The sequence below is a fragment of the Hippoglossus stenolepis genome, chromosome 7 (assembly GCF_022539355.2).
Source record: "Hippoglossus stenolepis isolate QCI-W04-F060 chromosome 7, HSTE1.2, whole genome shotgun sequence".
Classification (NCBI taxonomy): Eukaryota; Metazoa; Chordata; class Actinopteri; order Pleuronectiformes; family Pleuronectidae; genus Hippoglossus; species Hippoglossus stenolepis.
In genome coordinates, this window is record NC_061489.1 from 16,727,667 (window position 1) to 16,754,240 (window position 26,574).

At 45.2% G+C, this 26,574-nt stretch overlaps 1 protein-coding gene across 2 annotated transcripts; it reads right to left on the minus strand.

Moving 5' to 3' along the window:
• Positions 1 to 1,202: 1,202 nt before the first annotated feature.
• On the minus strand, positions 1,203 to 26,546 carry frmpd1b (FERM and PDZ domain containing 1b). Of its 2 annotated transcripts, none has more exons than XM_035160787.2 (17): positions 26,264 to 26,546; positions 18,756 to 18,907; positions 16,246 to 16,356; positions 14,602 to 14,774; positions 12,979 to 13,081; positions 12,403 to 12,448; positions 11,930 to 12,034; positions 11,679 to 11,774; positions 10,425 to 10,550; positions 10,110 to 10,229; positions 9,368 to 9,501; positions 9,037 to 9,163; positions 8,583 to 8,675; positions 7,702 to 7,884; positions 7,155 to 7,356; positions 6,004 to 6,975; positions 1,203 to 5,797 (listed from the first exon to the last, which is right to left on the minus strand). In XM_035160787.2, the coding sequence occupies exons 3-17, from the start codon at positions 16,350 to 16,352 to the stop codon at positions 3,225 to 3,227; spliced, it is 5,160 nt and encodes a 1,719-aa protein (XP_035016678.1). In that variant the 5' UTR covers positions 16,353 to 16,356; positions 18,756 to 18,907; positions 26,264 to 26,546; the 3' UTR covers positions 1,203 to 3,224. The 2 variants fall into 2 exon arrangements, with proteins under 2 accessions (XP_035016678.1, XP_035016680.1); XM_035160789.2 differs by having other exon boundaries at positions 7,209 to 7,356; positions 26,264 to 26,545.
• Between the last annotated feature and the right edge of the window lie 28 nt (positions 26,547 to 26,574).

Below are 26,574 nucleotides of genomic sequence, written 5' to 3' on the forward strand. Positions count from 1 at the left end.
TGTGTGACTGAGTCATACTTTATTATATCATGTCTATATCATCTATCTCCCTTCTTGGTGATCAATAACAACAACAGCATCACCAACACAATGATGTATTGTAGTCAAGCTGAACAGTGAACAAACACTTCAGTCGGTTGTGTGGTTGGTATAACACTGTCAAGACTGTTTTCTACGTGTGCGACAGTGCGTTGTGCGACTTTCTAGATTACTGTGTCAAGAAGTCAGGCTGCAGATGATGATCAGATTAAGGGCAATCTGACATTGGTACTTTGGATCAGGGTCAGGGCTGTGCTCACAAAGCCTCTCCACGTTCTCGCTCCACTTTAACAAAACGTCCCTCTCTCTGATGATCATCTTGGGCGAAATCATAAAGATTTTGATTTTTAAATCCATTATTTAAGGAAGTATTTTAGTAATAGGAGTAAAAATGTCGCTCTGACTCTGCAGGCTCTGTGTAAATATTTTAGAGGCACTTTCTGTACCAAAGGAGAGAAAGAGGGATGGTAAAATGAACTAGGCCGCAGTGATACATGCACAGATAAACACTGTATTTGTGAAGTGCAGCAACTCACGGCTGAGGCAGAAATCTCACAGTAATGCTTATTAACTAATTAGCGTTAAAGAGAGGGTGCGAATAGTGATGCAGATTTATCTTCAGGTCTTCATTCTGTGTGCTGTTGGCACATTATTGCCTCCGCCAAGGAGCTTGTGTTTTCATCTACATTTCTTCATATATTAGCAGGATGACGCAGAAGCTACGCAACTGATTTTCATGAAAGTTTGTGGTGCGGTGCGACATGACATAAGGACGAACCCATTACATTTTGGTGCAGAGCTGGATCGGGGGGCTGGCTCCAGATTTTTCAACATTTCTTTCTGAGTATAATTCATGGATCTTGTTAAAAAAGAATCAGACAGGTTTAAGGGACTGATATTTATGGGTGTGTGCGATTTGGTGCAGATCAAAATAAAAATCTGGATCTAGTGAATTTAAATGTGATTTCATAAGGGGACTGTTGGGTCTTGGTGGAGGTATGCACTCTTTCTGGAGCCATAGTTTGCCATTGGGTTTAATATTTGACCAAATTGAACATCTTCTAATCTGATTTGTCGTCTTTCTGCGTGCAATGTTTGTACATGAACTCAAAGTGACACAATACAAGATGACAAAACCCAAACACTTGGAGCAACAACATTAATAAGGTCAGTGTGTAGTTTATTTCCGGACAATACAATTCTTGGTACATCGACTTCATTGAACGTGGGTACGAAAAACGTGTAGAAACACAATGTCCTCTTTGAATATGAAATGCTGTTGACACCGTTGTAGCATACGGCAACAAAACACACAGGTGACACAGGCACTGTTCACTGTCGGGGCCTGTTGGATGAACTGCTAGAGATGCTCCTGAGACACACAGTATGTCTTGATATTAGTGCGACGATGGACACTGCTACTGGTCGATACCTCCATGGCAACTGGAAGCTCCTCTTATTTTTTCAGTCAGAGCCACCGAGACATAATTTCCCTCGCACATGTTTTTGGAAGATTAAATATGCTACCTAACTCATCACCAGCTGCCTCTGAAAATGTAAGCAGTCTTAATTTCAGCTAATCCCATAATCACACTTGTAGAAACCACTGCTGGCTGATTTGGCTTAATTACCTTCCCGGTGTCGTAGGTGGCTCGGGTAAGTCCCTCAGATCGGATGGCTCATCAAATGATCTGGCATCGTGATACGGACGAGCTGATTAGTGAACACTGCACATCAGCAAACTCATCGAGCAAAAGAATCCTTTTTTTTTACAGACAATTCACAGACATCAGTATAGACAGGAGTCCTAATATTGACAAACGGTAATGCCATGCAACTTTGCAGAATGGTTGCGATCCATAATGCAGTAAGTTCTCCTGAAACAAGACAAAAAGCCAACATTCCCAACAAAGAAAGCACCCATTATATCCATACAAACATAATGTGGCTAATGTTGTCTTTCATGTTAGCACATAAAGAAATGAATATACAGTATATGGTGGGGGTGAGGGTTTTATGTTTGCATAGCCATAAACTAAGGTAGAAACAGAACAGGACACAGAGATACAGTATAAATGTATATGTGAAGTTCTGACCCCAGCACACAGCAGTCAGTCCATCTGTCAGTGTGTTATTCATAAGGTGGTGAACCCAAAGAGGAACGTGTAGTGGGGAACAGTTGTGGCTCAGTGTTGTAAGACTTTGGATCTTTGCTACATCTGGACAGAGTTTAACAGTCACACTTGTGCCAAGTCAAAAACTAAACTAAAGAACAGAGGTCCCCTGGGCCCAATCAGCACATTCCCAGAAAATATATATGTAGTGTCCTTTGGATGAGAACTAGATTACTGTTATAATACTGCATACGTCTGGGTATTTCCAAGAAGCATTCACTCAAGAGTCAGTCAGGAGAGTCGGGGCAAAAGGGGGTAGAAAAAACACTTTGCACAAGGGTACGTGTCTCATAAAAAGGTGCAATCTGTAACAGTCAAAAGTGCTCTCCCTGCTTTGTAATGGTATAGTTTTGTATCCAATTTATATGCGACTGTAATATTGAAAAACTAAATCCTTTAAAAAGGTGCGATCCCTGCGCATACAAAACAAATCGGTCCATTTCTGTATTTCGCAAGAGCGATAAAGTATATTTTAGGCTTTTTGTCAGTAAAACGTACTGTTAGTAATAAACTTGAAAACTGACAATTTACAGATTACACCTTGTGGAGTGGAGAAATCTTTAAAGCAGCAAAAGGTAACATAACACTGTCTCAAAGAGAAGGAAAAATAAAAATTCCAGTGACATCCATAGTTTTTTTTTTGCACGCCACAGATCATGGTGCAAATATTGTAAAAATAAATACATAAATACATACATGGGTAATCAATCCTTACATACACATATTGTATCATAAAATAAGATAATTATAATATAATTATAAAATTCATATGTACAACTGCATAGTCCATATGCGTCCAACAAGAGTCCAAGCAATGACGTATCCTCTTTTGTTTGTGTGTGTGTGTGTGTGTGTGTTTCCATGTGGTTGTGTGTAAAATGGGTATGTCCGTGTGCTGTGGCGTGTGCATGGCACTTACTGTACAAGAACACAGGGTTACACACCAGTTCACTCTGTGCTGTCTCGTCTCGCCTCCAGTCAGTTGGTTATTAGTGGGTAAAAGTTCACAGGTCAAAAGTTGAGAGGTACGTGGCCAGGCGTCTCCGAAGAGTCTAGTGTGTGTGTCCTGAAGAGCTGTGTGAGTGCGAATACGGAGGAGATGAGCACGGTGCAGCGTTTGGCCAGCAGCCTCACCCCGTCACTCTCCCCCTGACCCAGTCCTGCCCCGCTGAGGCCTACCCTCTTACCCCCAGCACCAGTCCCTGCCGTCTCAACAGCCCCAACAAACTCCTTGTAGAGACCCACAATCTCCTTTAGCTTTGCCATGGCCTCCTGACTGTCATCGTCTTCATCGCCGTGGACCAGACTCGCATTATGGCAAATGTCACAGCCAGAGCAGGGTTTTGTTCGCAGGCAGGCCAAAGACAACTGAACCAGAGCACTGAAGCTGTTGGATAACGAACGTAAGGCTTCATCAGGAGCCCAGCCGACACGCGTGGCCCGCTGACACCCGGATGCCAGTCGCCGAGCTTCTGCCTGGAGAAGAGTCCTTTCAGCCTCCGTCATGGTGACAGAGCTTGCCCCGGTACAGTTTGAGACTGCTGCTGTGGTAGCGCTGTCTTCAGTCCCATTATGATTTAGGTCAGGCCCTACTTTTATATCCTGCTTTGAGTCTTGATATAATGTTTGTTGTGGTTGCTCAAGGGCTCCGCTCTCTAGCACCAGCAGAAGTTGTTCTATATCTTGATGTAGGGAGGCAAACCCCCCCTTCAGCCCGCCGTAATTCCTGTTGGTGAGCGATCGAAGAGGACCACCAAAAGAGGTTGTGGGGGAAGCTGGTCGTGACACTAAGGGACTGAGTTCAGACGAGGCAGTGGAGAAAGTAGAGAGTGGGCGTGGGTTGTCTTTCAGCAGAGACAAAATATTAGGTTTTGGAGAAGGTGTTGGAGGAGAAGGGACAGGTCCTGGCTGGGCAGGTTTGGGCCGCGTGCGGCGGGAGAATTCGTAAACGGTAAGTTCCTCATCAAAACTAACGCCATCCTCTGTGTCTCCACTGAAACAGTTGGCGTAAACGGTGCGGCAGCCACAAGCCTCCCGGTGCTGCTCTGGTGGAGTGCTGTCTGCGAGCGAGGAGGTGGGTGAGTCTCCGCCAATTTGCATGCTGGACACACCTCCCAATCCTACTGCTGAGTGGGACCGTGACTGAGGCTGCTCTGATGAGACACTGCCGCTGTGCGTAATATTCTCTTTAATAGTGAGATTAGGGTGTGAGCCATTTGTCCCATTGGTCCTTTTCATATGTGACGTCACATCCTGGGCCTCTTTGATGGTGGCAATGACAACCTCAGCTCCGTCCTCTAAAACTGTCCCTTTCCCTCCTGATTTCAAGGCCACAGTCTCTTTTTGCTTGACAGGGGTTTTGTTTAAATCTGATAAACCACTGGCGACAGACAAACCAGAGCCAAATCCAGATGTGTCTCCATTGATGGAGCTAGTGGAGGGATAGTCCAAAGTTCCCAAAATCTCCTGTGAACGGGTCATGTACCAAGGCAGAGACTGGATTCTCCCTCTCAGGGCAGAGGCTGGCAGCCTGCCCCCCAGGCTGGAGGAGCTGGTCCTCAGGTCCGATCCTGATCCAGATCTTCCATGTTCTCTGCTTTCTAGGCCCCGAACATCATTAGAGTTAGTTGAGGTGAGGGATGTGGTAAGGGTGACTTGTGCATCTGTGTTTTTGGGTGAAAGGCTCTCATGGCTCAGAGAGACCCTCCGCGGTCCTGACTGGATGGTGCCGTTGCGGCTGCTCCAGGGAAGGATTCCATTTGGCGTAGTTATGCTATCCTTGAAGATCCCTTTGCTTGGATCAGTTGGGGAGACAGGAGAGCTAGCAGGTAGTGACAAAGGGTGGAGATTAGTGGGAGACGTGGGTTTTGGGGGCACTGGAGGGGGGATAGCTAGCTTTGAGCCTGAATTAGAGAGAAGGATAGGGGGTAAGTCTAGTGGTTTCTTTGAGGATAGGGAATTCCCATTGGTTTGACTCTCAACTTTTGGCGTTTCCTTTTTATCAGGAATGTTTGCTCTGTTTTTGTAGATGACATGAGCGCCATTTTCATGTGTCAAATCGTTATTCTGTTTTAAGCTGTTTTCTTGCCTCTTTGTCTTTTCCTCAGTGTGTGGTGTCGTGATCGCTGGAGGTTGCTTGCTGCACCTCACTGCTGTGATCAAAGGTGATGACAGAGGCAGTCCGCCCGCCCCAGATGTGACAGACTTGAACTCCATGGTGTCTGGCTCCATTTCCAGGAGTTCAGAGGACAGACGTCCAGAGGCATCCCCGTTGCAGTGGGCATATGATCTCCCATGCTGGGGGGACTTGGGAGGAATGATCTGAGGTTTGGGAGGCAGCTGGGGCTTAGGTGCCAAAGGTGGTTTGACTTTAACTTCGGGTTTCTGTGATGACTTTGGTGGACTGGGATGTTGGTTGGTAAGCTGATTTGTGGGCCGTTTAAGTGCCTCCACTTCCTTCTTTATTTTAGAGGATTGGGCTTTATTCGTAAGGGGGGAGGAAAGCTCTTTCCCTGGGGCAGTTGGAACACCATTCCAGGTTCCACTCAACCGATTAGCATTTTGCCGGTCGGCCAGTTCAGCATCTGTAAAATACGGAGACAAATGAAATGAAGCACAGAAATAACTCTTTTAATCACACTGATGTCTCAGGATCGTCACATGTTGCCCTCACACTAAAAAAACATGCCAGCTTCTCTCAAATGTGACACAGACAAACCATCTTACTTTCAAGTCATAACAAACACTGCATTGTCCCTTTTTAAATAAAATAAACATGCTGTGAACAAACCTGATAGATCAGGAACTGGGGGAGTAAATCTCTCCTGTGCATCAAAAAACTCATCCTCAGACTCTGAGACAGTGTCTTTGACCAAAAGAGCTGGTTTAGGGTTTGGTGAAGGTGTCAGGAATAGACTATCTTCGTCCTTGGAGAGACGCTGCTCAGCGTGTCCTGCTTTGTGCCCGGGAATTGAACTTGTCCTTAGTGGGACTTTCGGCGGTGTCTTTTTCTTTCTTCTAATTGGGGATCTTTCAAAGGGTGTACTGTCAATCATTCTCAAATCTCTCGAGCTAGGAATCTTGGAGATGCGTCTGAGTTCCTCCACTCCCTGCTCTTCGTCCTCCTCATCATCATCATCGTCATCGTCGCTGGTAGCCTCAGGCGGGCTTGGCAGGAAATCGGCCTTGGAGAGATCAGCGAAGCAAAGGCAAGAGTTGTCATTGCCCCGATAATTGAGGTTGGTGGGTCGCAGAGGGCCCTGTTGGCGTTTTGGCTCTAGGAGGAAGGGGTGGTGAACGTCCAAGCCGGGTAGGTCCTCTACTGTGCGTTGTCCACGAAGTGCATCTGTGCGAGATGGGGCTTTAGCTGCGGTGCTGCTCTCCTCTAGTGCGGCACTCAAGGAGCTGCTGGACAAGCTGGAGAAACTGCTAGTGACCCTTGGGTCAGTGTGATACCAGGGGGTCTCCAGGTTCATTTCCTCATCCATAATACCAAATTTACGCAGTGCATTTCCCGTTGCTCCTCCTTCCTCTTCACCCTCATTTTCTTTACCTTCTGTTGTCACTATTATCTTCACTTCCTGTTTGCCTTTGTACTCCTCTCTCTCTTTCCTTTCTTCTTCTCTCCTCTTTTCTTCCTCCTCTCTCCTCCTTTCTTCCCAGTCCTGACTTGCAGGGTCTGGACGTTTGTAATTCTGTGAATCCATCGGGTCGTCGTCATCTGTCGAGTCGTCCGAGTCACTACAGCAGCGAGACACATAACCTAATAACACCAGACAAACACGCAACACAATATGTTAGCACATTAGCGGAATATAATAATGTTCAAATTTTGATGGTATGACTTTCTTTTCTATCCGTACCCGTACTGGCTGGTAAAAATGTCTATCAAAAGGCCAAAGCCATTAAGTGATTATTTTAAGTGAAACATTTTTTGCTCACTTGATAGGGATTCATAGCACACGCCCTCTACTACGGCGAACATCCCACACACACCTTCTTCAGCAGGAATACGGTGCACCCTCACTTTTGGGCGCCCCAGACGGAAGACATTGACACTGGGATCCACCAGGAGTTTGCAGTAGCCTCCCAGCAGACACCCTAAGTCTTTGGCTGCCAGAGAGTCCATCAGTAAGGCAAATGGCTGTGAGGGGGAGGGCATTGCACAAGATAAGGTAAGGCGGCAGCGGTTAAAGTCAAAGGGTAAAGGGAGAAAAGATGAAGGAGTGGGAGAGAGAGGGAGAGAGAGTCACCTTTGAGACAAGTGTATTATATAGCTAGCACACACTCCCTTAGGCTTCTTATCATTTGTGTGTTGAAGGAGAAATGCCTGACCTATATTTACTCTAGCATGAGCTTTCGCACAAATGTAATGTGTTGAGTGAATATCCTTTTTTCACATCTGTGTCAGTGTGTAAGTGCCTGCACATTAATGAATAATGGACCCTGGCGTTTCGGTGACCATACATGTTCGCCGCTTCTTCCTTACCTTCATGTCGTGCAGAGAGATGCGCAGCAGGCTGACTTTGTCCGACTCCGAGAGCAACTCAACTCGGCTGATGCTGCTGAACTCGACCAGCGTGGAGATCACGTTGAGCTTGTGGTTGATGATCTGACTCATCCCGTACTTGGCTCCGACCAGCAGGCTGACCAACACCTCCCTGTCTTGTAGCTGAGAGTGAGAGGGGGTACAGCAGAAAAGAAAGAAATAGAGAGGAGGGAGTGCAAATAAAATGAGGTGACAAGAAGGTCCAAGTTATATTGTGTATATTATGTACATATTCACTGTTTTTATTAAACTTTATTTTTTATTTTATATTTTGTTGCTTATTTTATTTTTATACTTTCACAAGGTCTTACAAGTTAATTTCCCCAGTTTGGGATCAATACATTTTATTTTATCATATTGTATCTTATCTTATCTTAAGTTGGTTGAGTGGGTATGGACTATACACTGTAAACAATACATGTAAAAACTGTAAAAAGTCTGGCACTTACCAGCAAATTACAGAAAAAAAAATTGGGTTACTCTACAGAGATTTATTCTTTCTAAATACAGATACAAATTCAAATATAGATACATACAAAGCAATAGGATGTGTATTATTTGTATTTTTTACATATAATTCGATGTAATGTAACATTCAAGGCCATTAAGCAATTGAATATTCCTTCAAACAAATCTATAATTTTCCCATTATATTAATTTACAGATTACAACTTTTATTATATTGTCAATATTTATAATAAAAGTACTTTATTTTTATTGCATTCACACTAAGTGTAAAAAAACCTGTAAAATAATACAGTGAAATTCTGTGAGAGTACTTTTTTTGATAATAAAAAGACCCTCTGGGCCACAAACCTTACCATCATTGTAGCTGAGTATGATCGCCCTCCGTATGAAATCAGCTCTCCCAGCTGAGTGAGGTAGGCCACTCGAGCCTGAGTACCAGATATTACCTACAACGCCACAGTGGATGTAGAAGAAGAGGAAGAAGGGCAGTGAGAGAAAACCAGGGGCAATATTATGGTTGAGTCACTGAACAAAACAATGCGCTCCAAGAGAAATATGCTCCTTTCCCCCAGAATTCTGATACCCAATCCCCAGAGCTATGCTACAACGAACTTTTTTAATTTCCCTCTGTCCCAACCACCATCTATCGCTTTCCCAAGCTGCTATACCACTTAAAACTGCAAGGAGATTAGCAGTCGCTCTAAGAGTCGACTAAAAAGTAGCCTAACGCCTCTGCTAAACTCTCACTATCTATCTCTTTACGCCTCTCAGTGCTTCCTCCCACTCGTCCGTCAGTGTGTTTTGTACCTTGTGCCGTGGCTCTAGCAGGGACTGGATCTTTTTGAGGTGGTAGCTGATGGCTTTCCTCAGGTCCTTCTCCCTCATGTTGCTCAGCAGCGTGGGAGAGATGAAGCTGTCCAGGCCAAACTCCTTCCTGTCACCACACAACCACACACACACACACACACAGGAATCAAACTGATACATAATGGAGATTAAACCATCCTACAAACCATTTCCCATCACCTTAATTCATCAGTCATTTAGCAATCTGATACAAATGACAGTGATTGCAACGGTCGAGCAGGAGGAAACACTGACCCTAAACTGACAGGGACAAAAACAACATATGACTCACGTGATACTCTTGATAGAGGTCCTGGTCTGTCCACAGCTATCCAGTCTCTCGTGCATGTGCAGCGCTGCCAGGCGGAGTGCAGTGTTACACTTCATCTCTACTGCAAAACGCTCCCGCAACACGTCCCCGACACTCTGAAAGAGACGCAGTCCCAGAGTGACGCATATTCCCATTGGAAATGCAAATATACATTACAATAACTTACCAATAAACAATTTAAAAGCACCAGACTTTTAGATTGAGTGATGTAATATACCAATCATGCACCTTATATTTGTAAGTAAACCAACTCTGGGACACCTAAGCTGCGATTTATGCAGCAAAAACAAACACAGCAAGCACAATAGCACGCTACAATAATAAATCAACTTGACATAAGTGGTGCTGCCAGTGCTTTACTGTGCACGAACAATATACAGAGAGAACCTCTGGCTCAGAGGCTTTTCATGCAGGGTTGTCGTATATAAATATAGTGTCAAAGCTGTGTTGTGTCACCGAAAGAATCCGCATGCAGGAGAAGACAGAGTTCTTTGTTAATTCATAAAATGTTTACACCGGTGAAATCCGGATCTATTGAATATAAATGTGGTTTCATGAGGGGACGGTTGGGCCTTGGTGGGGGTATGTGCTCTGCTGTGTGAGATTCTAGTTTTGATTGTGAAATAGCTGAGATGTTTCTCAGACAGACCGAGATACAGCAGCCCTGTAATATATAAGATAAGAGAACTATAACTTCTCTGACCTGTAAAAAGAGGTACTCAAAGGTAGAGGAGTCGTCCTGCAGCATGTCCATGGGGTCTTTGGGGATGAAACACACCCTGAACAAACATCGGTAATCATGGGAGTCTTTTTTCTGCACCACCTGGTGAAGACAAAACACAGAGGTGTGAGGATAATTACAAACAGTAAAGGCAACAAATCATATGAGCTGTACCCTCTTGGATTTAGGTTGACTGTAACCGGTATTCTTGAAAGTGACAAAAAGGTGAAGTAAATCACACCCACTTTAAGCTATATGTTTGTGTGTTGGTCTATGTGCGTTCGCTGTTTCCTTCACCTTCTGTATGAGCTCGTCTTCGTGCAGCAGCAGCAGTTTGGTGATGCTGTACTGTTGCTCTAGCACCAGGGCGAAGTACTCGATGGCCCGGATGGACAGTTTATCCTTCAGGGTCAGAACAATGTCCTGGAATGGTGGAAAAGCAACAGTTCAGACCCCCTTAGACAAACATGTTTCACCCCGGTCTGCTGGTGACAGATGGTCAAGTCTGATCCCCCCCCCCCTCTCACTTTCCCTTTGGCTGGGAACATAAATGGAAATACAAATACTAAACCGGCTGTCACAATAACAATGTGCTTATAAAGACAGTCACCCAAACAGACTCTTGATGAACTATCTTATGAGGTTTGCTATCTTATTATATTAAATTTCAATTTAAATCTAATATATTTTTTCTATTATTCTTCATTGAAGCTACAGTCGACACACACTCTGTCACCCTTGGGGAATTCCGACCGTAACTTCTGGTGTGCATTATTTTACGAAATGCACCAACAAGATCCACTCATGTCTGGTGTCGTGATGTTAATGAGAAAACTGAGGGGGCTTCTCGTGTATCCATATTAGGTCTTTGTTGGAGACACAAATGTCCTAACCCTAACCGCCTGAGAATGTGGTGGGGACATCTTGTACCTCTTTTTACCATCCAATTATCCATCGTCCATTCAAGATTGATTTATTCTTTATCAGGCGTAGCTGCTGTAGCATGATACAGGTTGAAATCTTGACCTCGCATAAGAGGGACCCGATCAGACCTGGTATTGAAATTTCGTCCTGAATGATGTGATCACATGTTGTCAGCTCTAATTTCAGGTCTGAATGCATCCAAATGTGTCCTCAGTGTTCTGAGATCCGGTCACAGTTAACTCATTGGGAGGTGGTCTTGGACACGTGACCACAAGATTTTTCGCTTTTTGAAGGTAAATGCGTCCTTGGCCACCTACTCAGCTGACGTCCGTTGACCTGCTACACTTTCACAATGAATCAAACTTATTTTTATGTTGCACACAAACACATCTGTAAACTCAGACTGGGTAAAAACAACATCATCTGTTCTTTGGGAACAGAAAAGACATACCTGGTTATTTGCATATAGAGCGGGGGAGTGAGATCTTAATGCTGACCACTTGTGATCACAACTCTCAGGACAGATGTTAATACCAGATCTGAACAGGGCCTCAGTCACACATCACAATACTCCAAATACTGTTGGCGTAACTGCCATGGAGCATTGAGATTCTCTTCAGTACTCACTTTGACAGTGGTGGTATTATCAAACTTGAAGGCCTTGGTCTGTCCGTTCTCTAAATAGACTTTCAGGACATTGGGCAGGAAGAGAAGAGAGTTTCCCTGGTGAGGAGAAGTGAGAGATTTTAGCGAGGTTTGACAGCTTAGAACATAAGACCAAATAAAGATGAATCAAAGGTGTATAAGATGTAGAAATGAGGATCGATCGTTTGTGGTACGTGACAGCCATCACTCTGTGTCAAATGAGGTTTCCCCACCTGAGTGTGCCCGTTGACCACCACCTCCTCCGCAAAGCGCACTTTAACTGGATTACTCCTCAGACGAGCTCTCTTCTCTGCTGACATGATGGATGACTTGGGATTCTGCAAACCACAGACATATACCGGTGCCATTATGTGAGGGCTGGACCGAAGGGTCAGAAATGCACACACGCACATACACACACACATGTGTTGAATTCAAAGCAGTGTAGTGACACAATTAATTCTACAGGTCAACAGAACTTTAAGACACAAACAACCCTTCATCAAGGGTCGACACGTCAGAAGACTTATAGTCACATGCTTGGAAACACACAGAGCTTATGTTTAAATGAGGATTGGTGTAACGACTGCGTGTGTGTGTGTGTGTGTGTGTGTGTGTGTGTGTGTGTGTGTGTGTGTGTGTGTGTGTGTGTGTGTGTGTGTGTGTTTGTATGAGGGGATGTCATCAATGTCTTCTTTGTACTCACCGTCATGTACCGCAGGATAGTCACAGTGATACAATCCTCCAAGTCCCTATGCAGAAAAAACACACAAACACACAACCGTACGCAGAAACATGTGAAATCAAACACATATGATACACATGTACGCGCACACACATACACACAAGAGAACTCAATATCCTTCTATCCAGCTGTCAAGTAACCACTTTCTCTCTGATCTTTTGACCATAAGATCCTAAGCCATTCTCAAACACGTTTGCAAACACACACACGTTTGTACAGCTATCTTACTGAGGACACTCATTGGCAGAATGCATTCCCTAGCCCCTTACCCAAACCCTAACCATCCAAACTAAATGCCTAACCCTAACCCTTACCCTTAACCTAACTTAAACCTAATTCTAACCCTCACCCTAAAACCAAGTCCCCAAACAGTCCATTAAAGGGGGGGGTCACAAAGTGAGGACCGGCCAAAATGTCCTCACTCCGTAGGTTGTGGTCCTCACAAAGATAGCTGTACAAGAGCACACAGTCAGACACAGACAAACAGACATACAGACAGTCAGACACACAGATAATTATCTCTCCAGTTGTTCTCACCTTAAGATGTCTTCCACCTGCTCTGTGCTCAGATCCTCCAGCACTGTATCATTAATCTGCAGTACCTGGTCCCCAGGGAACAGTATCCCATCTGCAGGACTCCCTACACACACACACAAACAAACACACACACACACACACGCATACACAATGAAAACAGTGAGTGCTTGAATAAAACCAAAACCCAGCTGCACGTGTAGGCTAACACAAAGTCCAGATAAAAGGGAGACGAATGCTACAAATGAACACACACATACTGTCACAGGTCACTTTTGGCGACATTACACAGACTTCCATTTAATACATGGTCCCCAAAGGTAGCCTATGACAGAGACCCCCCCCACACACACACACACACACACACACACACACACAAAAACACACACATGGTTGTTCAACATGGCTGACTCAACAATGTTCAGCTGAGCTCTCCAGGATGTGAGGGGTTACAGTTATTCTGGGTCTCATCCAGCTCAGCTCTGCTCCGCTCTGCTTTCCCTGGCTATTTATATTCATTTGTCTTCGGGCGAGAGAGCACGACTGAGGCGCAACACTTTCAGCTTATTCTAACACACATATACATACACACACACACACACACAAGTGTATGTATGCGTAAACATTCACAGTACGCCATGCCCACATATTTTCACACACCCAGTGCCTGGCAAAGCCCCGTCTGTCCCTGATTTTTGACCCACTGACGGCATTGCCACACTGCCCTGCTAGCTCACACTCACACACACACACACACACGCACACACGCACACACACACACACACACACACACACACACACACACACACGCACGCACACAAACACGCATGCTTGATACAGTTTCACACATTTACATTCTTGCCCCTCTCCTCCTCCTGTCAAGCTTTCTGTCTCATCTTCACCTCCTCACCACCAGGACCTCACTCTGTCTTCTTTCACCCAAAGATGTCAACCAGCCTCCCTCCCTCCCTCCCCTCTGCACACTTTCACACTCTCACATTTGCACATTGCATATTCCCCACTGAGTCTCACTGCTTGCATCACTATAAAATGTTCTCCTCCTCTCTTACCCCTTCATTTTCTCTTTGGCATCATATAGCAATCACAGAGCTGGTCCTTTATCAGCTTAATTTAAAGGGTAGAAGTAAAAGTAATGGATCAGCACCTCTCTCTCTCTCTCTCTCTCTCTCTCTCTCTCTCTCTCTCTCTCTCTCTCTCTCCCCCATTCTCTCTCTTTGTCGCTTTCTCTCGATCCCCACTATCAAAGCTGTCTAAATGAAAAGTGATTGAATCAAGGAAGGATGAGCATGTAGCTCTGTTCTCTGGCACTGTGCCTTGCAGTTTGAGTGCCAGGAGAGAGTCGATGTATTAGTGAATGCATGTGTGTGCGTGTGCGTGTGTGTCTTTGTGTGTGTCCGTGTGGGAGAGAGAATGAGAGAGAGAGAGAGTGTAAATCTGTCTTGCTGTAGGCGATGCACTGTTGCATAAAGCAGGTGGCCATTCGGAGAGGAAGCAGGGAACAAAGTGCAGTCATCCACATGGACAAACACCTCTCACACGCCCGCACACACACACACACACACACACACACGCACGCACACGGATGCCACCTCACATGTCACGTACCTGCGGCGATGTCCCTGACCAGCAGGGGTGCATTTGTGGTGAGGGTGAAGCCATGTCCAGTGCTGCTGTCCAGGACCGGGTCCCTGGTGATCTGCAGCGTCAGCTTGGCCAGGAAGTTCTGATTGGACAGACTGTTGGAGCGCTGCGACCTCCCATCACCTAGCAACCGCTCTCTGAGAAAAGAGTCAAACAGGGTGAAAGGTCACCAACGTGGAGACTACAAAACTGTAGTCATCAACAAATAAATGCAGGCGGATTAAAGGCGAGAAACGTTGTTGCTGTGAACATGTTCACTGTCAACACTCATCACGTTCTTTCACAGATCAAGTCACTTCTTTATCAGGCTGGGAATAGTACTGTAAAAAGCTTACAATATATTTTATTTTATATTATATTATTATATTGTATGAAATAATTTCACACAGATAATGTATTTGATCTGGCACTATGTCTGTTTGTTTTGTTTGTGTTTTACTTTATCCTGTTTATTTGTCGTGTCATTGCTGTATACAAGATTTTGTAAATAAAAGGTTACAATTTTTATAAAATAAAAAAAACGTTTAAAAAAAAGAAATCAAAGTACTCCACACATTAACATTTTGAGCTGATGTTACAAAAAGGTTTTAACTTGAATGTCTCAACCAAATGTTCTTTTAATCCATTCAATTGTTGTTGAGGCATTCAATTACCAAATTTATTAGGATTCATCCTCTGAGAACCATGAATATGCTACATTTCATGGTAAATATGATGTAGGTCATGGTTTATATAAGCTTGGCTGCTGACATTAATTAGCAGACGAAATAGCCTGTACTGATCTATTCCTCACAGTTCAGGAGCCAGAGAAAAGGTTACATTCACACAAATATAAATCATCAGCTCAAATGAACTCTGGGAATGTACAGCATCTGTATTGTTTTCTGTTTTTTCTTTACCCGAGAATGACTAACAGGGAGCTTACTGGCTCTGCACCACCTCCGCTGTTGAGAATGAGAAACAGCTTAGCTGACAGCGAGTGAACGACACACTCTTGAAAGCATATTTGTGGTTCACTGTTGGGTGAGAGTGACAGTCAGGTTTGAATATGTACTCAACTATGTGTTATGTGTCTGAATGTGTGGGTGTGGGGAGGAAATACAGTGTGTGTTTATAGCAAGGAGACATCAACTTAAAACTGTAGATTTTTTTCCACTTTTTGTAACATTTTCTGTAGATTTTTAAAGATATGAACCCTTTTTTCTTTTACAGCCATTTGTTTTTAAAATGACATTTCACTTTTTCTCAGCTAAAAAGACCAAGCTGGCCAAATACATCTTTTGCTCTAAATGATTTATATCACAAAAACCCACACTCTTCCCCCACAACAGGATCTGGGCAGCAGGCCGAGGAGTGGATGATGCAGTTTGCTACACCCTCTTGCTCCACTCTCTATCCCAAACTTGATTGTTTTGTTTTTTTCTACAATAAGTTCTTGACGCAGGGGGTTTGGCCTCTTCTGCTATTGCTGCAACTGGTTGTGTGCTGCCATCACTTTCTACTGCACCCTCAGTTGTTTTTCCCATCAAAATCAAATCTATTTTCTCCCTCAGAGGACATAGGCTCTCTTACATCAGGGTGCCAGGCGTCATAGTGTCCATTCTGTACCTGCTTAGCGACTCCCGGGTGCGTCGTATTATTGTTCCCACCACCTGCTGCACCCGACTGGCCCTCCGAGCCGGAGACCTGCTCCTACATCGCTCCTTCTCCTCCATTTATCTAAACAGACAGACAGAAGAATGTGAGACAGATTCACAAAGAAGCAAAAAGCAGAGAGAAAAAGAGACGGATAGGACTTGAAGGGAAAACTGGTTAAAAACAGTTCAAAGAGATGTTTAGCTCTCTCTTAATGGGCTCTATAGTCAGTGCCAGAATTGTGCTCCAGCTACATTTGCATTTCATCTGCTCCGTTTTTTAAATGCAGAGCATGTCGCCTTCCTTGAATACAGAGAATAAGCAGATATGTGAACGGAGAACAAGAAAGGCTGTGAGAGCGCGAGCGAGCGGTGACGTTTAATCAGCATGTCATGACTCACATCTTTGCCTGAATGACCTGATTTCCCAACAAACAACTGCACCATGATAACTGAGCAGAACAGTTCAATATAACAATGCTGCAATCTGTGTGCAACTCTGCAGCTGTGCCTTTTCTGCTTAGCCTGCCCTTTAAACTGGGGAGTGGTGGGGACTTAATGAGGGAAGGTCCAGGCGGGTCAGCACTGAACCTCGACCACATCTCAAGATTTTCTCAAGACTTTCCCTCCCTCAACTTTTTCTCTCCCAGCCAATCACGAAACTACATTAGAACTTGCAGAGACTATAAGGTGCTCTACTATCTATGGTCATGTTTCTTGTTAAATGTAAAAGCAACTTATTTATAGGTATCAGTTCCATAAATATGCCTAATCTTTCAAATCAAAACCAATGAATTATTCCCTGGGAAATCTGTAAAAATGTCAAAAACAGTTATAAGAGAGTTATAAGATCCTGGATCCAGAGACGAACCAAAAATTAATGGGTGCTTCCCGGACCCACACCACATCCTTCCAGCAAGTTTCCTGCTAATCTGTTTTGTGTGATGCTGCTAACGAACACACCGAAACATAATCTCATTGGTGGAGCTAACAAAGAATCAAAGATAAAGATTTCAAGGTTCGAATGATTTGTGAGCCATATTGGGGTGAATTAAATCTTTATTTCCAGCAGATACTATTTTGCTGTTGTCTTGAGATATACTTAATGTGCTGTTGTTGCACTGCTGTATCGGACGTTTTGACCCCACGAGGCAGAGAAAACGAGGTGGAAAACTTGGGTAGAAATGGGAAAAGTAGCGACTCAGACCCGATCAATACAGGTAACGATGACGGATGTGCTCCTGAAACCTACTGATCCATACCTTGGCCTCGGCAGCCAGCACGCTGACAGCTACAGTCTGATTGGCTTCCTGAAATATGGAGGAAACTTCTGCAAGCCAAGACTTGAGTCGAGATCTTAAATTAAGCAAAACCGTTTTCTGGCAATCTGCCACAGTTAACTGGGACACTTAAAACATCCTTTTGTCCAATAAAACAGGAGATAAAGTCATTACAGTGCAATTACCGTACTGTACTTTCAGCTTTGATTTATGTGGAAACAATACACGCTGCATTGCAATCAATACAGGATGTTAGGCAATATCGCTGTGAGTTAAGTTGAATTCATGAGACAGAAAACTAAATCAATTTGTCTTGTTTTTTAAGAAACAATCAGCAGCGAAAACAGCAGGAGTTCAGCTCGTCTCTGTGGAAGAAGATTGTTGGCCTATAGGGATGACTGGCCTGGTTCCATAGTAGTACAGTATACAGTGTGTGGGTCTGTCCTTTAAGAGGATTAGCGGCCGTTGTGCTGCACGGGCCTACGCTGGTCAGGGTGTCACTTTGATCCAGATTGAGGAAGATTGATGAGGATGAGGAGGGATGAGTGATGCTAGGTAGCTGACAGCCGCACACTGAGGAACCGATTGGGATTATTGACACATCCACACGCCGTTCAATCACAGAGAAAACAGAAACTGACTCATCGTTCAGCTTCACGGACCGCTAATACACTTCTCAGGCTTGACATCGTGTTGTTTGGAGACTTGTGCTCGTGTGTGTTTTCGTTGCATGTGTGTGCTGCAATCGATGCAGAGTAAGGTGACATTTTTTGCAGTCCTTCTACCTCTCTTTCACTTTCTCCCTCCCTCTCTCTGTCCTTGCCGAGTCAGGGAGTCGTCTCCAATGACAGTTTCTCTGGGCAGCAGCAGCAGCCGGCCCTTTCTTTTCACACACGCACTTCCTAAAGCAGGGGTTTACTATCCTCGCTCAGCAGTGACAGCCCATCTTCATAGCTTAAATAAAGCAGGTGTAAGGGAGAACATGCTGAGTGTGTATTGGCATAGAGGGTGCAACCTCTGAATATTATACCTGAAAATGAGCTTTTGCACATTAATCTTCTGGGAAAGGAAGGAAGACATTTAGACATTCATTCCGTGCACAGGAAATCAAAACCAGCCCTCAAATCAGAGGCTCAAATCCTGCCCTCGCATTTATAAGACAGCAGCAAAACGTCTGGCATTTTAACTCGAGAGGGTGACTCACCGTGATGTGGCTTGTCTCTTCAGGACTCCAGAACACAAATACCCTCTCGCCCTCTGAGACATCAGCTCTGCGACCCCTCCACGATTGGCTGAAAAGGGGTGGAGGAGGGGTCTTTGCGATCATCAGGGCCAATCCCAATCTGGTGCGGCCACCTGTGCCGAGCAGAGAAACGTCAAAAAGCTGTCAAGCCCCATAAACAAGATGCACATCCCAACACGACGGCTTCATAATTACAGCAGAGCAGAGCAGAGAGGTGGCAGAGGACCAGATATCGAGTCTGACTAGGGCGAATCTGCTTTGGGATTTTTAACCTATTTATAAGCGGTGGAGCTATATTCCAGTTATTGATAGTTTCAGAGTGAACACGAAAGCATATCAAGCAAAGCAGATGTGAGTCCAAAGCAGCTATGTGGTTGTGGTTTTCCAAGAGGCCCCTCCTCTGGTCCCCAAGGCTCTCTCTCTCCCTCTCTCTCTCTCTCTCTCTCTCTCTCTCTCTCTCTCTCTCTCTCTCTCTCTCTCTCTCTCCCTCTCTCTCCCTCCCTCTCTCCACTCCTCCGCAGCCTCGAAAGCACATGGCAATGTGGAGACGAGGCACTCCATCTCCGTCTGGTTGTACTAAATTAAAATTTCATACCGCCCAGTTCAGTTAACGTGAATCCTGATGTGGCGGAGGGAGAAAGCGATGCCAGGCAGATGTAGTTCTTAGCCAATAATAAAACAGGACGAGTCTCTCATGTGAACGTCGGGGCAGATATGGCTGAAACCTAAGCCGGCCTCTGGTTTTGGGGAGAAGAAAAACACACTAGGGGGAAAGGCTTTGTTGTGAAAGGCCTGGCTGTTGAGTTAGGGGAGACATTGAATAAACATTCTCGATCTTGTCGAAGGAAACCGCCTCATTTTGCACTTGAATGTTGATCTGTGAAGTAAACGCTCACTCCCAGAGGCTTTCATCGAGAGGGAGCAGAAATCGGGGGAATTGATAGTTCCATCTGTGCAGCTCGTCCGTCAGGCCCTGTGTTCCACGCACAGAGCTCTCTCTTGAGGCCCGTGCGTCCCAGTGAAAAGCCAGCATGAAGGCCTAGACCCACACACAGACTGCAGGGCACATGAATAATGCATGGGGCTAATGCAGCTAGCTCAGCCTCCACCGCCTCCTTCTGCCACTTTGCCAACACTTTCAACAAGAAGAGTGGAGAGGAGAGAGAAAAGACACACAGGAAAGACGTATGGGGGGGGTTTGCAGAGGTAGGGAGAGGGGCTGGGAAAAAGGGGAAGAGACACAGAAAAAGAGAATTGGTCGAGGCAAAGAAAGGGGAGAAAGGACAGGATATTGGAGGGGGGCGAGGAAAGGGGGAGAATTTTAAAGAGGGTGAAAAGGGCAGCGGCACAGAAATGAGGGAGTGAAGCTGCAGGGGAAGAAAAGAAAGAACAAAAGTGTCTACAGTGAGAGGTAAAAGAGTGCGTTCAGCAGGAGGAGTGAAAGGAAAACTGATTAATGCAGCAAACAAAGAAAAGTCAGGCAGCAGACAGTGATGTATGAACGGTCATTTAGTAAATAAATCAAAAGCAAACCATTTCTCCCCCTGCTTTGCTTTGAGACTGTTCCCTCTTTCTAATGATGCGACGGCAGTCTCCAATCGGATCCCAGTGTCAAATCCAAGACTGCAAAGCCTGTGGGTGTCCGGGCGGGTGATGAGTCTGCTCCTAATCTGGTTCTGAATCAATGGTAATCGCGAATCCTGTCGTCCACTGCCGTGTCCTTAAGTCCCCAATCCGCACCGCACACGCAGCTCATCAGCGACCCTCGTCGTCTGTCCAGCCTTTCACTCATCCTCCCTCCATTTTCACCCCCTTCACCTTCCCACCCCCCCCTCAAATCATCGCTGCACAAGGAGCATATTTGTATGAAGTGCTGTTTGGTAATAATGAAGGCATGTCTCAAGCCTTGTGAGCCTTGTGTTTCAGTGTCTCTGAGACAAACCAACCCCACGCCACCCCACCCACCTCTGCTCATTTTCCCACATGCACAATGTCTCTCTGTCTCAGACAACACAGCCAGTTATTCAATCCTGTCGCCTGGTATGAGTACACATGCAGTTCATAGACGTACTCCGCAAACTCTCTCCTCGGAGTTGGAGAAGTGGCACTGAAGTGGCAATTGCTGTTCAGCCAGCTGGACATGAAAACAGCCGAATGAAAGCTGCTCAAGCCAGACGGGGGGGCCACTGGAGGTCAGACAAACCTGGACAGGGCCCCGGAGAAGCTGCATTCAGCTTATATCCTGTTAAATATCATAATCCAAGCTGATGGATATGACAATCCGATCTGATCTGTGTCTAAATGAGACTGGACTCAGCACTTAAGACAATCCATTATTGCAGTTACAAACACTCGAGCACACAAGGGACAGACACACACACACATATTTACAACCCATATGCTTTAATATGATTTGTAAGTGGGGTGTTGCACAATTGGTAACCAGACTCCTGCATAAGCCTTGTTGACTGACAGCACGGACACCCCCTCTTCCACACACACACACACACACACACACACACACACACACACACACACACACACACACACACACACACACACACACACACACACACACACACACACACACACACACACACACACACAGGCACACCGGATACAGCTGCGCCACATGAGTTAGCAGCACCAGGGGAAGGGTCAGCAACTCGACAATTCATTTTGGCTCTGAGTCTCTGCCAGCAAAGTTGGACACAGACGTCAGTGATGGTTCAGTCTGACAGCAGCACACTTGGCACAGAACTGAGTGTGTGTGAATATCTGGACGACCTGAGGCGAGAGGGATCTACGTTTATGAGAAGCATCTGGATTGCTTCCGATTTCATAGTTTACAATATAGGTAAAGATGTTGAATATTCCTTGTATGTTTGAAGGTCCTCTGCACAATTTAGGTTACCAACTACCAGTAGATGTTAGCAGGTGTTAGTGGCCACCAGCGGATGTTAGGGACATAACTTCAGTTGTGCACCATAGCGTCATCAAGTGTTTTGGCCTTGTTATCAACGATACAGGCCGAACGTGAGGGTACGCTGAGGCTCAAGGTGAATCTGACTGGCTACTGGAGTAGATGGAATATAAATTGACTATAAATAAAAGTTATTAAACAAAACACATCTTTGAAGAAAACATGTTTTGGAAGATAGCTAGAAGGTCACTCAGAGAGCAAGGCTTCTTTATCACCATATTGCATATTGAAATCAGATACACACACCGTGTACACAGAAATGTTCTCCAAACTATTTACATAAAAGCAAGCAAAAGATCCATTCTCTGAAATAGTTGTACGGAATTTTCTTGACCATACTCTAATTTCATTCTTTAAATCAAGATCACCCCATGAAAAATATTTATCTTTATCTTCTTGGTCAAAAGCAGCTTCTAGAACAATTAATCATGATTGTAGGAAATCGATTCAATGCCACCACGGCCTGCTTTTAAGACATGAAAAGTGTCAATCATTTCTATTCATTTGTTAATTTTACAGTTACCCGTGAATAGCAGTAGACAAATCATAATAACTTTCATGATTCCTCACATTTCATCACTATCAGTTTGAAATGGGTCTTTTTTTAGTGAAGTTTCTCTGTTGGGTGGATTGCCATGAAGTCTGGTACAGACATCATCAGATAAAATGGAATCACTCATCTAACATCAACAGATCAAAACTCCCCTTTGTCTACTACTTTGATTTATGGCTAAATACCTGGAGATGTAATTGTCCCCATCAGCTGAAAATATAGATTTATAGATATGTAGTGATATTTTTCATAGGACGGTTCCTGACTGAGTGAAATGACCCAGTTGTATCGAAGCGGCAGCCACATGATAAGAGACGGTTGAATTCCCTAAATTCTTAGGGAAAGATGCTTCAATGCTTCCTTTCTTAAGGACACACTGAGCCGTTCTTTACAAAGAGACGACCTTGTGAGAACCCTTTGAATACACCGCTCCACTTATTGGTTGATTGTTTGGTAGATAAAATGTCAGAAAATGACAAGACAAAGAAAATGCTCATGTTTTGTTTGACAGTCCAAAAACCCAGAGATTTTCATTTTACTGTCAAAGAAAACAAAAAAACAGCAAACATTCTCATTTGAAAATCTAGGAACTGGATATTTGGCATTTTTTATATTTGTTATGTGGCTATGCTATGAGCTTTGTCCCTGTCCATCAGTACTGCTTATCTTTTGAGGGCGGCAGGAGGGCAGACATCTGGTGGGAGTGGGGTATACGCTGGACATGTGCTGGCATATTAAAAACAAATAATCATTCATCCTCATTAACGGTGGGAGGAAACCCACGCAGGCAAGAAATGAATATGCAAACTCCACCAGGTCAAACAAGGGTCTGAACCCAGAACTCCCTGTTACCTGTTAAACAGCAGCGTGCATGGTGGCTCATCTGTCTGTCGATTGCAACTGTTCCTGGTTATTATTGACATCATACCTGCATGTCTTCCAGACACAATCAAATGTCCCGTTCTTAATTCAGTCTGTCAGCTCATTCCATTAGCATTAGGTGGACGGGGCTCACTGTGCGCCACTCATTTAATTTCCCCTTTCATCAGCGACCTGGCGAGGCTTGAGTTCCCCTGCGTGCTATTAAATAATGGGTCTTTCAAAGATTAATAGTGCGCTGCATTGTGTGACAGATCTCTATCAATAGTTCGGATGGTTCTGGAGAGAGACACACAGCGAAACAGACACAGAGAGAGAGAGAGATCTTGATGTCTGAGGAAGGTTTTTGGATGTCAGTGGATGATGGATGTTGAAAGTCTGGAAAACTGTCTGCCCTCGCTTCTTCTTCTTCTGCTGTTGTCTGGGCCAATTTCCTTTAACTCAGGGATCCTTCAAATACTGCACAATAGAGGTCTTATCTTTAAGTAAAAGTAATATGAGTGCAGCCAGAAAGTCTGCAGCAACAAAAGGCCCCCGGGCTCTGGAGTAATACTTACATATAGCTACAGCAAGACTTTAATATTTCATATTACAGCAAAGAATAGAAGAGGAGGAAACCGAGTTATAAGAGGCTGATGACTTACAGTACTTAAGTCCTATGATTCTTTTAAGGCTAATGCTTTTCATTCTCTTTATTTTATTTGTGTCAACCTAAATTACACCATCACTGCCAGTCAACTGTGCCATCACCATAGAGCTGTCATATCAATGAGGTCATGCCTCCTTTTTCCTGCGCTGAAGCACTACTGGTACTGTGTGACAGAGAAAACAAATACCCAGCCTAACCCAAATCTGTTCTCATATCCATCAACGTGCCCATTAATAAATCCATCCATTCAATCGTTTACTGTCATTATCATACACTGATGCAACCCCTGACCCCTGAGTTCCGTTAGTGTGGAAGGGCAATATTGAACAATCAGCGGTAACCCTTAAGTGCGACAAAATTAATCGATTCTTGAACAGGTTCATTTATGGACGGATGTAATGATCTATTGGTCGAGGCAATGGACTGGAGCTGCAAACACCAGCCCAGCAACAGCGGTCTGCCCTGGAGACATGAAGCTATAAGACCATGGAGGAAGGGAGAGGGAGAGGATAGCTGCCTGACTGACTGCAGTATCTGGGACAGAGCAGCATTCAGCAGAGCAGATCCAGGCTAATGCAGCCAGGCATCAAGTCTTTCCTGATGTGCAAGTTCTGCCCGTTGTGTCTCTCCTCCGGCAGAATGACCTCGGAGCTGCAACTGCCATCACATACTGTGGCATACATCCCTGAGTCATAGCACAATGCCTGAAGCAGTGGCACAGCGCACACACAAACACTCTGTGCACCCGAGAGTGAAAAGGAAAACACATCCACAGCTGAAGACTTCACAGGGCTAAAACAGCATTCATTCATTAGATGTTATTCTGTATGTGTGTGTAGTCCAGGCATTACTCATGTTGAGGGGACCTAAGTCTATTAACACAGTCACATTATGGGGTTTTGTCTTCCTTAGGCAGACAAAGAGCAAGTCGCCATCGTGTAAATCATTACATTTTAGGTTAAGGGTATAGGTTGGGGTTTAAACGTAGGTCAATGTAGGTCAATGCAATGTCCTCTGAAGTCATGGAAGCACAATGTGTGTGTGTGTGTGTGTGTGTGTGTGTGTGTGTGTGTGTACTTGTATCTCTGTGAGACCATTTGGAGCCTAGACCACACAGTGTGAGGACATTTTTTCCGGTCCTCACGTTCTGACCCACTTTCAAAGAGCTGTTTGGGGTTCCAAGGCTTGGTTTTAGAGTTAGGGTTAGAATTAGGTGTAGGTTTGGGTAAGGGGACAGGGAATGGATTATTCCAAAGAAAGTCCTCACTTAAATAGAAATACAAGTTTATGTGTGTCGTTTCCTGTACTTATGCCTTTGTGAGGACCATTTAATCACAGACCCTACAGAGTGAGGACATTTTTGGAAAGTGAGGACATCTTGACCAGTCCTCATCTTTTCAATGGGCTGGGTCATGTATTAGGCCAATGAGTGTCCTCACGAGGATAGAAGTACAAACGTGTGTGTGTGTGTGTGTGTGTGTGTGTGTGTGTGTGTGTGATCAGCTGTAAACCACACGCAGCAGCATTATGATGCAGTTAAAAACACTCCCAGGGATGTGTGTGTGCACAGTGATCGTCTGCAGTCGCACACGTGTCTAAACGAGGGATCGCGATCAGCGGTCATATTAAATCATGTCATGCGTTAAACGAAGGCCCCAGAACAGCAAAACGCATTGTTCCGGTCTAGTTGTGCCTCGCTTGTCATGCACGGCACGGCACGGAAGAAGGAGGCTGCCGCTGGCCGCAAGGGTACGAGGAGGAGAGATGAGTGTCACATCGCCTACGCCCATTCATAATGTTGCGTGTTCTGCGAGCCACATTCCCGGCATCCCACCCCCCTGATCCACCAGGATTTAGCCCGTTCCTGTCCAATCTGTAGCCGGCGACCGTGCTTTCATTGCGCATTCAGCAGCATGGATGCGCGCTATCACTGCATGTACATGTGGCACAAGAACAACCACAGATTTAGTCTGTGACCCCCTCTTATATCTGTGTATGTCCCCTGATAACCTCAATTCAGACATAAATGGATGTAACCAGCCACACATCGGACGTGTCCGCTGCTCAGAGAAGCGTCACAAAGGCGTTTAAAACAATCAATATTCCCATTACACTGGTCGCGCAGCAAGTTGGATCGGCGGCCGCGGCCATGCCAGCCAAACCACGGGGCTAAACAAAGAGACAGGGGGAAAAAGGTCAGTCTTTTGTTGCGTCCTTTATAATCTTAATCGGATTTAAATCTCTCCATCGCCTTCCTCCGTGCACACGGGTGTAGCCCGGTGGACACCACCACCAGCAGCATCAGCCCAGCGTCATTTCGCTGTGCTAAAGATTACGCGGAGGGGGGATGTAAGGTGCAGCTCCTCCATCAGACAATAACACCGGGAAACACCGAGAGGACTCACCTCGTGGAGTGAGGAGGAGACGGGCGGACCGGGAGTCAGGGAGGGCTGCCCACCCTCCTCCCCGAAAAACACGATGTGTCCCGCGGATCAGACCAGGTTGATGTTTGTCTCTCACGTATGTGTCCGCGGCGTCCTCCCGGATGGTGGTGCTGATGTGTGATGGTGTGTGTGTGTGAGGGAGGAGGAGGAGGAGGAGGGGGCTTGGCTATGTGCTGGATGCTGTCATCGCGCTGGGACTGTTCTCTAATCCTCGGCCCTGAGCTCAGAAATAACCCCCCACCCTCCTCCCTCCGTCCGTCTCTACTCCTCCT

Bases quoted from the DNA above. Each gene is read 5' to 3' on its own strand.
- frmpd1b (XM_035160787.2), bottom strand. From the start codon at position 16,352: ATGGAGGAGAAGGAGCGATGTAGGAGCAGGTCTCCGGCTCGGAGGGCC. The intron at 7,885-8,582 runs GTAAGGTTTGTG...TCTCACTCTCAG, and splicing joins CATACTCAGCTACAATGATG to CTACAAGACAGGGAGGTGTT. The intron at 6,976-7,154 runs GTGAGCAAAAAA...TGGTGTTATTAG, and splicing joins GTGCTATGAATCCCTATCAA to GTTATGTGTCTCGCTGCTGT.